The 12,871-nt window shown below is 50.5% G+C and overlaps 1 protein-coding gene across 1 annotated transcript in view; it reads left to right on the top strand.

The window, feature by feature from the left end:
- The window catches only part of FBN3 (fibrillin 3), a 145,575-nt gene extending 132,704 nt beyond the window's left edge, over positions 1-12,871 (top strand). The window contains exons 54-65 of the mRNA XM_009683577.2: positions 1,145-1,267; positions 1,536-1,667; positions 2,255-2,380; positions 3,239-3,445; positions 3,621-3,746; positions 4,522-4,644; positions 5,453-5,569; positions 5,868-5,996; positions 6,652-6,771; positions 7,301-7,532; positions 9,070-9,238; positions 10,027-12,871. Of these exons, the coding sequence (XP_009681872.1) occupies positions 1,145-1,267; positions 1,536-1,667; positions 2,255-2,380; positions 3,239-3,445; positions 3,621-3,746; positions 4,522-4,644; positions 5,453-5,569; positions 5,868-5,996; positions 6,652-6,771; positions 7,301-7,532; positions 9,070-9,238; positions 10,027-10,401 (1,979 nt within the window). The 3' untranslated portion in view covers positions 10,402-12,871. The remainder of the gene's footprint in view (positions 1-1,144; positions 1,268-1,535; positions 1,668-2,254; positions 2,381-3,238; positions 3,446-3,620; positions 3,747-4,521; positions 4,645-5,452; positions 5,570-5,867; positions 5,997-6,651; positions 6,772-7,300; positions 7,533-9,069; positions 9,239-10,026) is intronic.

Below are 12,871 nucleotides of genomic sequence, written 5' to 3'. Positions count from 1 at the left end.
GATTCTGAATTCTTTCACTTACCAAGGCCATTTTTCATTGTTCCTGTCTGGACTGGAGATTCCAAAAGGATCTGAAGATTTTGGGCTGTTTGGGAGGAGCCCATGGGCTTTCTGCTCCAGCAGACAGTGGGGAGCGGGCTATAAAGGGGCAGTGAGAACCTGCATCCTGTTGTCACCATGGAAACAAGGGCTTAGAACTCTGAAACCTGCACACTCCCTAGCTAATGCATTTTGCTCAGACTTTCATTGCTGAACTGGCTGAGGTCTGCGATAATATCTCCCACTACCAAACTGGCAGGGATTGCTGAAATATTTTTGGCTTCTTTTGTCATACAAGATGGGAATTTCATCTAGGCAATCTCCAGCTAGTGCAGAGATCTGTCCACTGGTGATATGAGTCTCCTCAGTTCACCTGGGACACACTGCAGCTGTGCTCTTCTAGTCTAAGGTTAATTGGCACTGGAAAGTGATTAGTGGTTAGCATATGGGAGAATGTGGAGCAGGTATGTGGGGGATCCCTCTTGACTTGTCCATTACAGCATTTTTCTGCTTGCCAAAGGGTCCTTTAAATCCCCTGTGTCTCCTTCTAAATTCTTGCCTAGCTACAGGCTCCCCCTGGAGCCAGTAGGTACCTTAGCCTCGTTGGTAAGTCTATGTCAAGCTCTGAGGGTGGCAGTAGTTCCCACAGGGTCCTTTATCCACCTTCCTTCTGTACACAAATCAGGTCATTGTGCCAGCAAACCATAGCCACGTGCAAGCTATATGTGTGACCATGCTGGGTCACTGCTGGGGTGAGCAGAAGCCAGGTAAGCCTCCAAATGATAGTGCAAAAGTGCTGGCAGGGGCTCTGCTCCATGTGAGGATGCACATTGAAGTTGGTCTCCTTTGGCTTCCTCTACGGCTGGAGCTCAGCGGGGTGCTGGAGCCCTGCTTGAATACAGAGCTGCCTCACCAAGAGGCAGACACCACCTGTCTGTCCCTCTGAAACTGAAGACCATGACAGGAGGTCTTGGTGGAGCACACAAAGCTTTCATGAGATGGATGCTTAGGGGGTATTCTGTCCTGGGGAGGTTCACCACCATTATTATCCAGCTGACACTGTCCAGAGCATGGAGTCAAGCTCTTCCTCTCTCCTGCGTCCCAGATATCAATGAGTGTGCAATGAATCCCCTGCTCTGTGCCTTCCGCTGCATCAACACCTTTGGCTCCTATGAGTGCACCTGCCCCTCTGGATATGTCCTCCGAGAAGACAGAAGAATGTGTAAAGGTAAAATCACCCTTCTGCAGCTCCCACACCCTCCCCAGGCCCCTGCGCTTAGTCAGTCTCTGGTGCTGTACAGAGAAAAGGTGGGAATTCTCAACTGGCATCTCTTAGTTTGTGCCCACCCTCCCACCTACCCTGGTATCTATGGTGTGCGCCAGGCCAGCCTGCACCAAAACAATGGGAACTGGCAAAGCAGTGCAGGTTTGAGCCATGCTTACCGTGGTGCAGAGCTGGCAGGTTGAACTTATTCTCATGAGGTTCTTGTTTGCAGATCTGGATGAGTGTGCAGAGGGACTGCACGACTGTGAGTCTCGAGGGATGCTGTGCAAGAATCTCATTGGCACCTTCATGTGCATCTGCCCGCCAGGGATGCAACGCAGGCCTGATGGAGAAGGCTGCACAGGTACCAAGGACCAGGCTGGAAGGGGTTCCCAGTGGAGCCTGAGACCATTCTCTTCTAGGCATTGTCCATGTAGCTGTTTTTGTATGTCTTTCTGTCAAGCAACAACTTTCTAGGGTTTCCTATGGGTCAGAACTTCCTGTATGCTCCACTAAATGCCTGTACACCTAAAAGATTGGCTCTGTATGTTGGACCCACACAGTTCCAGCACAGGATGACACAGTGTTATGCCACATGAACTTTCTCTGAGCTGTCTTTCAAAGGGGCATTTATGGCCAGCCCAGACCTGCACAATGTTAGGCACAAGAGGAATGCAGAACTGGCCCAGCTCCACTCCTAGCGCTGTGGCTTGCCTACTTGCATCTGGAGAGGGTGCAAAACAGGGAAGCCAGGCATTTAGCTACCCTGGCTAGGGGGAGGCCCAGGGCAGGTGGATGGGTTTTACAGCTATCCCACTATCTGAGTATGTGGGAGTATTTCTCCAGGATGGTGTGAGGGTGTTTCAGACTCAGTGGAATCATGGGGACTTATGGAAAGGTGAAATTTGTCCTTTGTCTCACTGCACCTCTTTGTGGCTCCTTCCTTCCTAGATGAGAATGAATGTCGTACCAAGCCTGCTATCTGCCCTAACGGCCGCTGCGTCAACACAGTGGGAAGTTACCGCTGTGACTGCAATGAAGGTTTTGAAGTCAGCCCCTCTGGCACAGAATGTATTGGTAATTACTAGTTCCTGGTAGGTCTCAAGCAGGCTCTGTTTAGCAACAGGTGGTGCTTGCCAGGTGTTCCTGAATTTCTGAGGGGAGTTTGCCCAAGAGAAGATTTGGAAATGTTGAAACATAGGGTCACTGAGCTGTGGGGACAGGAGAAAGGAGCAGATAGGAACAGAGCATGTTGGCGGTGTGCAGTTCAGGGTTGCTTTCATGATCAGTGTTGTCCATATTCAACCGAGGGGAGTCTTGCTTATGGAACCGGGGTACATCTGGAATGCACTGTGGGACACTGAGCCTTGACCCAGCCACTTCTGTGTCAAGAAAGCTGGGAGAGGAGAGACTGTCAGGGCAGTGCCTCAGACAGCCCTAAGACCTAGCAGGCTTGGTGAAGAGAGGATGAGCCAGAGCTGAGGCTCAGGACAGGAACACAACAGGGTTCATCTACTAGTCAGAAATGTCCCATGTGAGTGAGGTATCCACACTGAAAACAGGGACTTGATCCACCCCAAAAGATGGGAGCAGTCATCCATGATCCAGATCACAGTTACTCTGTCCAGTGTTCAAGAAGTGTCAGGGAGTGTTTCTGAGTGTAGGAGATGAGTAGACCTGTAGAAGGACGTATGGGAAGAAGAAGTCAGGGACTAGCCTGGAAGTCAAGGGTCCAGCCTGGAAGGAGTGCCTGAACGGTCCCAGGAGATCAATGCAGGGCTGGGCAAGACTGCTGGGACATCACCTTTGCCTTTATCATGATTCAATCCACAGCCTCAATGCTGAAATTGGCACAGATAGCACTGGCTGTTCCATCATGCCTGGTGCTGGCACTGTCTCAGATCCTGAACTTCTCCTCTCACTCTGTCTGTCCAGACACCCGCCAGGGATTCTGTTTCACTGAAGTACTGCAGACAATGTGCCAGATGTCCTCCACCAACCGTAATATGGTCACCAAGTCTGAGTGCTGCTGCAACAGTGGGCGCAGCTGGGGCCCCCAGTGTGAGCTCTGCCCCCTTCCCGGAACCACCCAGTACAAGAAGATGTGTCCTCATGGGCCAGGGTACTCCACTGATGGGCGAGGTGAGCTGGGCCCCAAATTATCTTCAATGCAGAGGGAAGGAAGTAGAGATGTTGGCACAGGCAGAATTTGACTGGGCACTGACTGTGACAGAGCTGCCCTGGAACAGTGTTGGTACAGGGGCATGGGGGTAGGGGCGGCACTGATACTTACAGGTCCTTCCCTTCCTCCACACAGATATCGACGAGTGCAAGGTACTGCCCAACCTCTGCAAGAACGGACAGTGTATCAACAGCATTGGCTCCTTCCGCTGTCATTGCAGGCTGGGCTACACCACAGATATCACAGGCACAGCCTGTGTTGGTGAGTCAGGAAGAACCCCATTTCTCTGTATAGCACCCTTGGAATCACAGCAGCAGGAATATGGGGAAGTACTGAAGGAGCTGAGGATGTGTCACACTTCCAGTACTGAGATGGCGTTCAGGCCCATGCTAGCAGTTAAAGAAGCCTTGGCTCCCAGAGACCAAGGCCTGTGTCTATAAGGACAGATATAACCTTGAGCACCAGGCCAGGAAGTAGCTCCATGCTGGCTCACAGTGACGGGCTTTGCCATAGACACGGAGAGGCACCCGCTTTGGCAACAGCGTTGTCCTTGTGTTGCCCCTTGCCAAACCATGACTGTTACTCCCTTCTAGGCAGTGGCGACACATAGCCCACAGGCTTGGCCCCATCCACGATGTCATCAGTACTCAGGAGGAGCATCTACCCATCTCTTCAGCCAGGAAGGGGCTGGGAAAGATGTCACTCAGATTTGCCATGTTCCATGTCTGAGCAGGGAGGTGATTCAGCTGTTTTCCTGTAGTAGATCCCCTAGATTTGTTGTGCTGACTTAAACAGCTCCCTCCAAGCCCCTGTCTCTGTTCGCCTGCTTCCTGGAGAGTGGAAAAGGAGCCTTTGTCTGTGGAAGTGAGTGCCAGGACCCATGGAACAGCCATATGTCAGCTTACATGGGGCTGTGAAACCTACGTCACCTTATATGCAGGAGCCACATGCTAGACTGAATGGTCCCATGGGAGGAAGCAACCCAGCCCAGCAGCACAGCCTGTGAATGCTGATGTGTTCTGTGTCTTGAGTCTAGATTTGGATGAGTGTAACCAGTCCCCCAAGCCATGTAACTTCATCTGCAAGAACACAGAGGGCAGCTACCAGTGCTCCTGCCCCCGAGGGTACATCCTACAGGAAGATGGGAAGATCTGCAAAGGTATTCACCCAGGACAAAGAGGCAGCAGAGACCCTGCCTCATCTCTGACAACAGGGGCTGTGTGCTGCAGCGGGAACTGGGGCACTTTATTAGCATGTGCCAGAAAAGCCGGGTCCCTGGGCTCACTATCTCCACTTTTTTTCAGCCACAGGCCCAGGCTAAGCCCAAAGAAAGGTGCAATGCTGGAGCCTTGTGGACTGATGTGCCGGGGTATCATCTCTCTGCTGACACTGTAGACCTGTCTCATCAGAAAAAAAAACAAAACAAAAGACCAAAAAAACTACTCCTGCCCCTTTCCTATGCTCTGCACACCATCTCCCAAGCTGAGCTGAACTCCAGGGGGCATTACCTTGAACCAGCATGTCTCCTACATTTGCACTGGGCATGTCAGAGACACACTCAGGCTATTACTCTTGGTGCTGGCTGCTGTCTCGCAGCTGCCAGGCTAGGGAGGGCTGGGCTTTGCCCAGTTCTCACAGTGCTGATGTATTAGGGTAGTAGTATTCTGGCCTAGGAGTCTAGGAGAGTCTGGGATTAGTGTCTTACAAGAAAGGCAGATAAAAATCTCTGCATCTTCCAAATGTGCCTGCATATGATCAGCACTTGAGGTTGGGGGAGGCTCCCTGGACTTGTGATTCTCGTGCAAGAGATTCTCTTCACCTAATTTGTGGTGTTCTTGGGGCTACTCCAGATTAGTTCCTGGTCTGCCCAGGATCACAGTGTATCGTGTGCACAGAGGTGTCACAGATTGAGAGCAAAAAGCCAGCAGGATAAGTCGAGACAAATGTTCTTGTTCTTGTTGCTTTAGACTTGGATGAATGTTCCACCAAGCAGCACAACTGCCAGTTCCTGTGTGTGAACATTATTGGAGGATTCAACTGTAAATGCCCACCAGGGTTCACTCAGCACCACTCGTCCTGCATTGGTGAGTAGAGGCATTCCTTGCTGTGCTAGACAGCGCCAGCAAGGTGTCCATGGGTAAGCCTCAAACCCAGCAGAGTCTTTTTAGCCCCCAACTCTGGCTCTGGAGTACAGTCATAGCTCTTGACAGCTCCCCAGCGGATTCTGCCTGCCCCCTCCTGTCAGGATGGAGTTGTGCATCTGACCCGTTTGTCTACTACTCAAACTGTGCTAAGCACCATGCTGTGAGGGACCAGTCTGCAAAGCTGCACACAGCCACATTCTTGGGTTTGGGCTTACAGGTGGCTGTCACTGTTTTGCAGACAATAATGAGTGCACAGCTCAGCCCTCTCTGTGTGGAGCCAAAGGACAGTGTCTGAACACACCAGGCAGCTACAACTGTGAGTGCCAGAAAGGATTCTCCTTGGACAGCTCTGGTGTCAATTGTGAAGGTGGGTCTTTGCCTCTGGGGCTTTGACAGAAACATGCTCCATGTGGAAAAGTTCCTAGTTCACTCACAGTCTCTATGGCAGCTCAGTCCAGCCATGAGGGGATTATTCCTTGTTATGAGACACAAGAAACACAAATGAGAAGCCTTATTGTGGAGGAGAGGTCAGTGGGGATTGCCCTGACCAGCCTGGAGACGCACCAGCTCTTCGCCTAGTGTCAGCAAGTAGATGAAAGTCTTGGTGATGCAACCAATGGCAGCCAAGGGTGGGAAAGGAATGGGCCTGTTTCACATCACAGGAGATCTCCTGCCAGGCGAAACCCATCATGTCCTATGCTAAAGAGAAGCCTATGTTCAAGATATAGAATGAGGCATGAGCATGATCTAATAATGGTCCAAGTCAGACTACCAGGCCTTAAAGCAAAAAGCATAGAAGCAGGGACTGCAATGGGATGTAGGTGGGTCTTGGGGCTGAGGGTGTGATTCAAATCAAAGCTGCAGAGACATATTTAGGTGGAAGAACTGCCACCCACAAGTACCCTGGCTCATGGATGCTAGACCCCAGGCATGCATCACGTGCACATGGGTGCTGTGCACCCAGCCTTGCCCACAGGACAGACAGAAGGTGTCTCACTGCTGTCTGTGTTATGTTGCTGCAGATGTGGATGAATGCGATGGAAACCATCGCTGCCAGCATGGCTGCCAGAATGTGCTTGGAGGCTACCGCTGTGGCTGTCCGCAGGGCTATGTGCAGCACTACCAGTGGAATCAGTGTGTGGGTGAGTGTGGATTGGGACACAGGGAACTCTTGTATCCTGTAGCTATAGGTACGGGCGATAGAGGGCAGGTAAGCCTCTGAGTCCCTCTGCAGCCACTCTTAGCTATTCAGCACAGCCACCCCTGGGCACTGGATCTTGGGGAGTTATCACTGTAAACCTTCCTGCCCTGCTCCAGACAGAGCGTGGCTCAAGGCAGCGTCCCCGCCATTTCCCACACTCTTTGCTGCTTAAACACTTGCCAGCCAGGCTTTCTCTGTGCAACAGGGACTGATGGAAGGCTGCTCTGCAGAGTGATGAGCTCCCACTGCTCCTGACACCACCTGGAAAATCAAGGCAGTCCTGCATGGGATGAGGCCCATGTGTGTGGCCTTCCTTCCCCTCTGAACGAGGAGATGGAAACCTGCTGCCAGCATTCAGCTCAGTGCTGGCTATAGGCTGATTTCCTTGGCCCTTCAGGGCGGGGAGGATCAGTGGCACAGGAATTCCCTTCCAGTAACTTTCTGACCAGTTCTGCTCTCTTTGGGTGCAGACGAAAATGAGTGTTCCAGCCCCTCTGCCTGTGGCTCTGCTTCCTGCTACAACACTCTGGGAAGCTTCAAGTGTGTCTGTCCGTCTGGCTTCGACTTTGACCAGGCCTTTGGTGGGTGCCAGGATGTGGATGAATGCTCAGCAGGCGGCAGCCCCTGCAGTTATGGCTGCTCCAACACAGACGGAGGCTATCTGTGTGGCTGTCCTGGAGGCTACTTCCGAGCAGGACAAGGGTGAGACAAGCAGCCAGTAGGTCGCTGTCTGGTAACTTTTGCACCAGGCAGATGCCAGGCACACATGGGGAATGCATGTAATACAGACATGAACCCATTCATGCCTGCTCTGATGGCAGCACCAAATCCACCCTTTTGCATCTGTATGCTTACATTTCCACACACACCAGGTCCCTATAGGCTTTCTCACACCTGCAAAGTTGAGCACACATGCACATGCATTTCTTCACATGTACTCCCAAACTAGTATATATTCAGGCCTCATCAGTGCCCACCTCTCATCCTGAAGGATAATAGCTGGAGTGGAAAGAATATAGGAAGGAGCACTGACTCTTCTCTATTGTGATAGGGCCATTTCCACAGGAGTGGAGCCCCAGGGTCAACACTCTGCTCCAGGAACATCTTAGACTTCTTTTGTTTAAACAGCCCTGGATAAAGCACATTTAAAACACACCTTGAGTTGCAGCCAGAGCCCAGGAGTTGCCCACTGTGCCCTAGCTTGACCAGTAGGAATGGAAATTGATCGCCATCCCACCTCATCTCTAGCCCAGTCCTTAGGGCAATGAGATTCCTTCTGAGCAAGCACCTTAGCCACAAAGCAAATGCACCTCCTTCCTCCACCCTCACCTTGTCTGTGAGTGATCAATCCTCAGCACTATGAGTCCTAAAATGCAGTCCTATATCAGGTGCTCTTCCAGCCCAGCCTGTGGTTCATGTTGACTCTGTGCACTCCTTTCCCAGCAGCAGGAGCAGGGCTCCCTATAAAGAACTTTGGTGCTTTCCGCTGCCAGAAGAAAGAAATCTAACACTTCTCTCCTGTGCTTCAAGTCTCTTTTGAGAGGTGTCTGCTGCTCTCTGTAGAGTAGGCAGGAGGCCAGATGCCAAGGTGGCAGTGCCCCAACTCCACCACAGTTTGTAGTTCAGGCCCATGAAATTGGCAGAACATAGCTCTCTTGACCTATAGCTGCATGACGTGCACTTTGCACAGGTGAATTTCACCCTGTGTCTCTTCCTGCAGTCTCCACAGGCATCCGAACATTCCTGGGGAATATTCCCAGTTACCCTTGTGTGCATGGTTTCCCCAGGTACATTCCATGACTGCACTTTTGCTGTCTGCCAAAGTCACCAATACAATTTGAAGGAGCCCCAAGAGCCAGTTAGCTCCCATTCCCACACGAATCCTTAGCTTCTCCAGTGCCAGCCTGTTCCTCCTCCACCACAAGATTCTCATGCTAATACCCATCTCCTCTTTCATTTCACTAATCTAACGGTTACTGGAGCTGCTAACATTGTAGCAGATGTAGGATTAATCTAAAGTCCAGGGTTCAGATAGATTAAAGTTACTAATTTACTTAACAATATGTGGCCTGATCTCCCCCAGGCAGGTCCTGTCCACAAACCACTCTGCACAAGCTCTGTCCTATACATGGGCATGATTCTCCATATGTTTCTTGGTGTCACATGGGGATCCTGTGAGGGCAATGCTAAGATTTCCGCCCTTAATCTGAGCTGGGTCTCTCTGCTCTTCTGCCACCAGACACTGTATTTCTGGCCTGGGTTTTGGGAAAGGTTCCTACCTTCCTGCCCCTCAAGAGGAGGATGAAGACAACCTGCTCTCCCCTGAAACATGCTATGAGTGTAAGATAAATGGCTACCCCAAGCGGGGTCGGCAGCGACGCAGCGTCAATGGGACTGAGATGCACCAGGTGAGAAAAACATAGCATCCTGGATGGGGTGGAGCAAGACAAGATCCAATCCCCTTGGGGGATGGGCTGCCAGGAACAGGTCCTGTGCAGTAAGCCCACTTCTATATGGTTGCCTAAGCCCAAGCAGACACAGCAGCTCACTCTGCACCTGCACACACTGGGTGCACACACTGTTTGTGTAGGGCAGTGAATCCAGGGGTCCTAGAGGAATGGAAGGTCTTTTTCAATAACTTAGAGGAGGCCAGGCCACTCTAAGTGACCCACACTTGCGTGGCTTGGCCACAAAAGGTGGAGAGACATGCAGTCTAAAAATAAGGCATACATGTTTCCCTGCAAGGGCAGCTGATCAGAGGAACACCCTTCACAGGGCCACAGGGTCCTGGACCTATCACCCTAAATACAGGTTCTCCCCAGAAGGAAGTTCTGGCCTCAGTCTGGGGCTTCTCCAAGAACGTCACAGGCCAGGGCTGGACAGGTTGACCTGAGAGGTCATTATGGGCACTTCAGGCCTTGGGAGCAAAGAGCCCATGAACATATTGGTGGTTCCCCTGAAGATGAGAGCTGTGAAGGGGATGGTTCAGTCATCTGCTTGCCAGGGCAGAACAAGGAGGGAATGAACTGGCATTGCAGTCTCAGAGGGTCAAACAAGGAACCAGGCAACACTCAAAGGACAGCAGGGACCAGAGAAGTCATACCCCACTTCTCAGCACTTCCTTGGGGAGGTCTTCTGCACCTGGCCATGGATTGTTCTTTGTGTCTGCCACTGACATGCCTGGTTCCTTCCCTAGGACCACACCGTGAACCTGGCCAGCATGGATGTGGATGCTCCTTTGTCCATGGTGCTGAACCTCTCTGACCTTGCTCACAAGAAGCACATCCTGGAGCTCCTGCCAGCCGTGGAACCCCTGGAGAATCGTGTGCGGTACCTCATCTCGCATGGGAATGAGGATGGCTACTTTCGTATCCACCAAAAAGAGGGGCTCAGCTTCCTGCACCTCGGCAGCAAGAAAATAGTGCCTGGCACCTATCTGCTGGAAATCGTGAGTGTGCCCCTGTACCGCAAGAGGGAACTGCAGAAACTGGAGGCCAAGAACCACCTCAACTACTTAGCAGGGGAGCTGGGCCAGGCACTGAGGATGAAGCTCCAGCTCCAACTGTACTAACAGCCGTGAGACCCACCCACCCAAATGACAGTACAGTCCTTAGCCTTGCCATCCACACCTGGAAAAAACTGCCTCTTCTCTTGTTGCACCCCCTGCCACCACCTCCCGCACTGTGCTGTACAACTGATGGGAAATGTCCCTCTGGGCTCAGTACTCACCTGGGCCATGTGAAGATGCTCTGCTTCATGGGATGTTTGGGATTGAACCAAGCCACACCACAAAACAGCTCATGAAAGCTTTACCAAAGGTTCAAACCCTTTTAGCAGGGACTCCCTCTCTGTGTTCAGCTCCTGTCCATCTCCTTTAAAAGATACTGTTAGTCCAAGCTGGCAAGGGCTGTCCCATGAGGAAGTTCCCTGTTCTTTATAGCCACAGGTCACATACCACCCCAGAGCCCAGGAAATGGGAGGGGGCCTGGGAATGGCTCTGGAAGGAGCTACGATATGGTGTGGTATTAGTGCATTTCCCAACAGCTCTTCTTCCTGCTTTGCTTCTGCGTTGTCATAATGGTGCTAGGGAAACCCTCTCACATCTACACTGACTACTCTGTCTTTCTCTGTCCTCTCCATGTCTTCTGGTCCTTTTGTAGAACAGAAAAAGTTACCTCTGAGTGAAGGGGTAGGTCAGATTGCTAACCTCACATCGCAAAGCAGCCAAGCCACAGGCTCCTATAGGGTGTCTAGGGTGTTCACACCACACTATGCTGAGCACATGTACTCCCTCCAAATACGGGAGCTGGAAGAGCTTTTCCAGAGCTCCAGAAAGTCCAAGAGTTGATGTGTCCTTATATAAGTGAGGAGTAGCTCTGGGGGAGGGCAAATAATTATTTTGCTGAATGTGCTTGAACAAACCAAACTGGCAGGAAAAACGTCATGAATCTGGTACAGAGCAGTTGGATCCTTCCCATGCTGAAGGAGATAGAGGGCTTGGCAGGACATGTTTGGCACACTGCAGGGAAAAATTTGCTGTCTACTATTGCTGGGAGTGTTTGAAAACCCTGTGAAATTTTTCCTACCAGCAGGAAAAAGATGGGAAGGAGGGGGACGTTGCAGCCTGTCAGGGACTTGAACATCTAGGCCTTCATTTTCCAAACAGCCCTTGACTCTGAACCACGCTATCTGCATGACTCCACTGCCTATGGCCAGATTCCCCACAGTTAGGAACACTTAGGAAATTGGGGCTGCAAGTCACTTCTGTCTGGTTGTCACATTCAGCTTGGTCTATCCAAGGTAAAGCAACCGAAATATTCAGTCTCTGGTTAATACAGACAAATGAAATGCCCTAAAAAGAGTCTGAAAAATACAAATTAAGTGAACTGAAGTCCACCTGCTGCCTCTAGTAGCCTGTCCAGACTGTTCTGTCCAGGTAGGCTTTTCTTCTTCCCAAGAGGGTGTTCTTCACACAGCTGGTCTCTGCAATGCCATTTCCTAGTTTTGCATGAATCTGTTTTTGGTTCTGCATCAACACTGTGCATCATCAAAGGAAAGAAAGGTGCTATTTCACTCTGTTAACACACTACCTGACTACCTGATAGACAAATCAACAAATCTAAAGGTGCTTTCAGAAGCTGGTGCTAGTATTGAATTGTCAGCCTTAGTGCACTGTATCCAACCACCCTTTTGTATTTATGTATAACCACCAAAGTTATGATTGCTCATTGTTGTGAGGACTGCATATTCCTGTAGCTGTTTTGGTACTTTAGGGGAGAGTCGTTTTTTTCCTGGTACACTGCCACCACATAGGGTGGGGGAAAGTGTATGTATGCTGTATTTGGGCTAATATCAAACTTGAAAACTCTTTTGTATAATGCAGCTCCAGACTCTGAATTTTGCAAGAGTCCCAGAGCTTGTGACAGGATGGGTGGCCTGATGTTTGGGTATTTTTTATTATTTTTGTTTTGTTTTGTTTTTTCCAACAGGTGCTTTAAAAAAAATATTAATAATAATAAATTAGAAGAGGTGGGTTTGTGTGTGTGTGTTGAGCCAAAAGTGTCAAACAAAAAAGCTCAAGGTTTCCTTCCTGCTCCTCTTTTTTTTTTTTTTTTTTGTATTGACATTTCTTGCTGGTTGTTTTTGGGAAGCATTGAAACCCGAAACCTGTGCCCCCTTGTCCCACAGAGAGAGACAGCTCTTTGTGGAATTCCTTTTTGTATCAAAAGCAACAGCAACAATAAAATTATTTTGGGTTAAATGGTTCTGCATCTTCCTCCTAGTCTGGGCACAGTGGTAGCTGGCTATGGCACTGTGGCTGTCTGCTGGGAGTCAAGGTGCAGCAGGGAGGCCAGATTCAGAGGGAGCATGGGAGTGTATGAAAGCAGACCTTTTATTGTATCATCCCTGACAGCCCTATGGCATGACCCATGCTAGCGCTGGCATGCAGAGAACCCAGATTAGTCTCTTTTCTATACTCCTTGGTAAATCAAACAATTTCGCTGTTACAAGCTCACTCAGCTTTCACAAAGTTGTGCAGC

The sequence above is a fragment of the Struthio camelus genome, chromosome 26 (genome assembly GCF_040807025.1).
Source record: "Struthio camelus isolate bStrCam1 chromosome 26, bStrCam1.hap1, whole genome shotgun sequence".
Taxonomy (NCBI): Eukaryota; Metazoa; Chordata; class Aves; order Struthioniformes; family Struthionidae; genus Struthio; species Struthio camelus.
The sequence above is the reverse complement of the archived record's forward strand: the minus strand, read 5'-3'. Positions and strand labels throughout refer to the sequence as shown.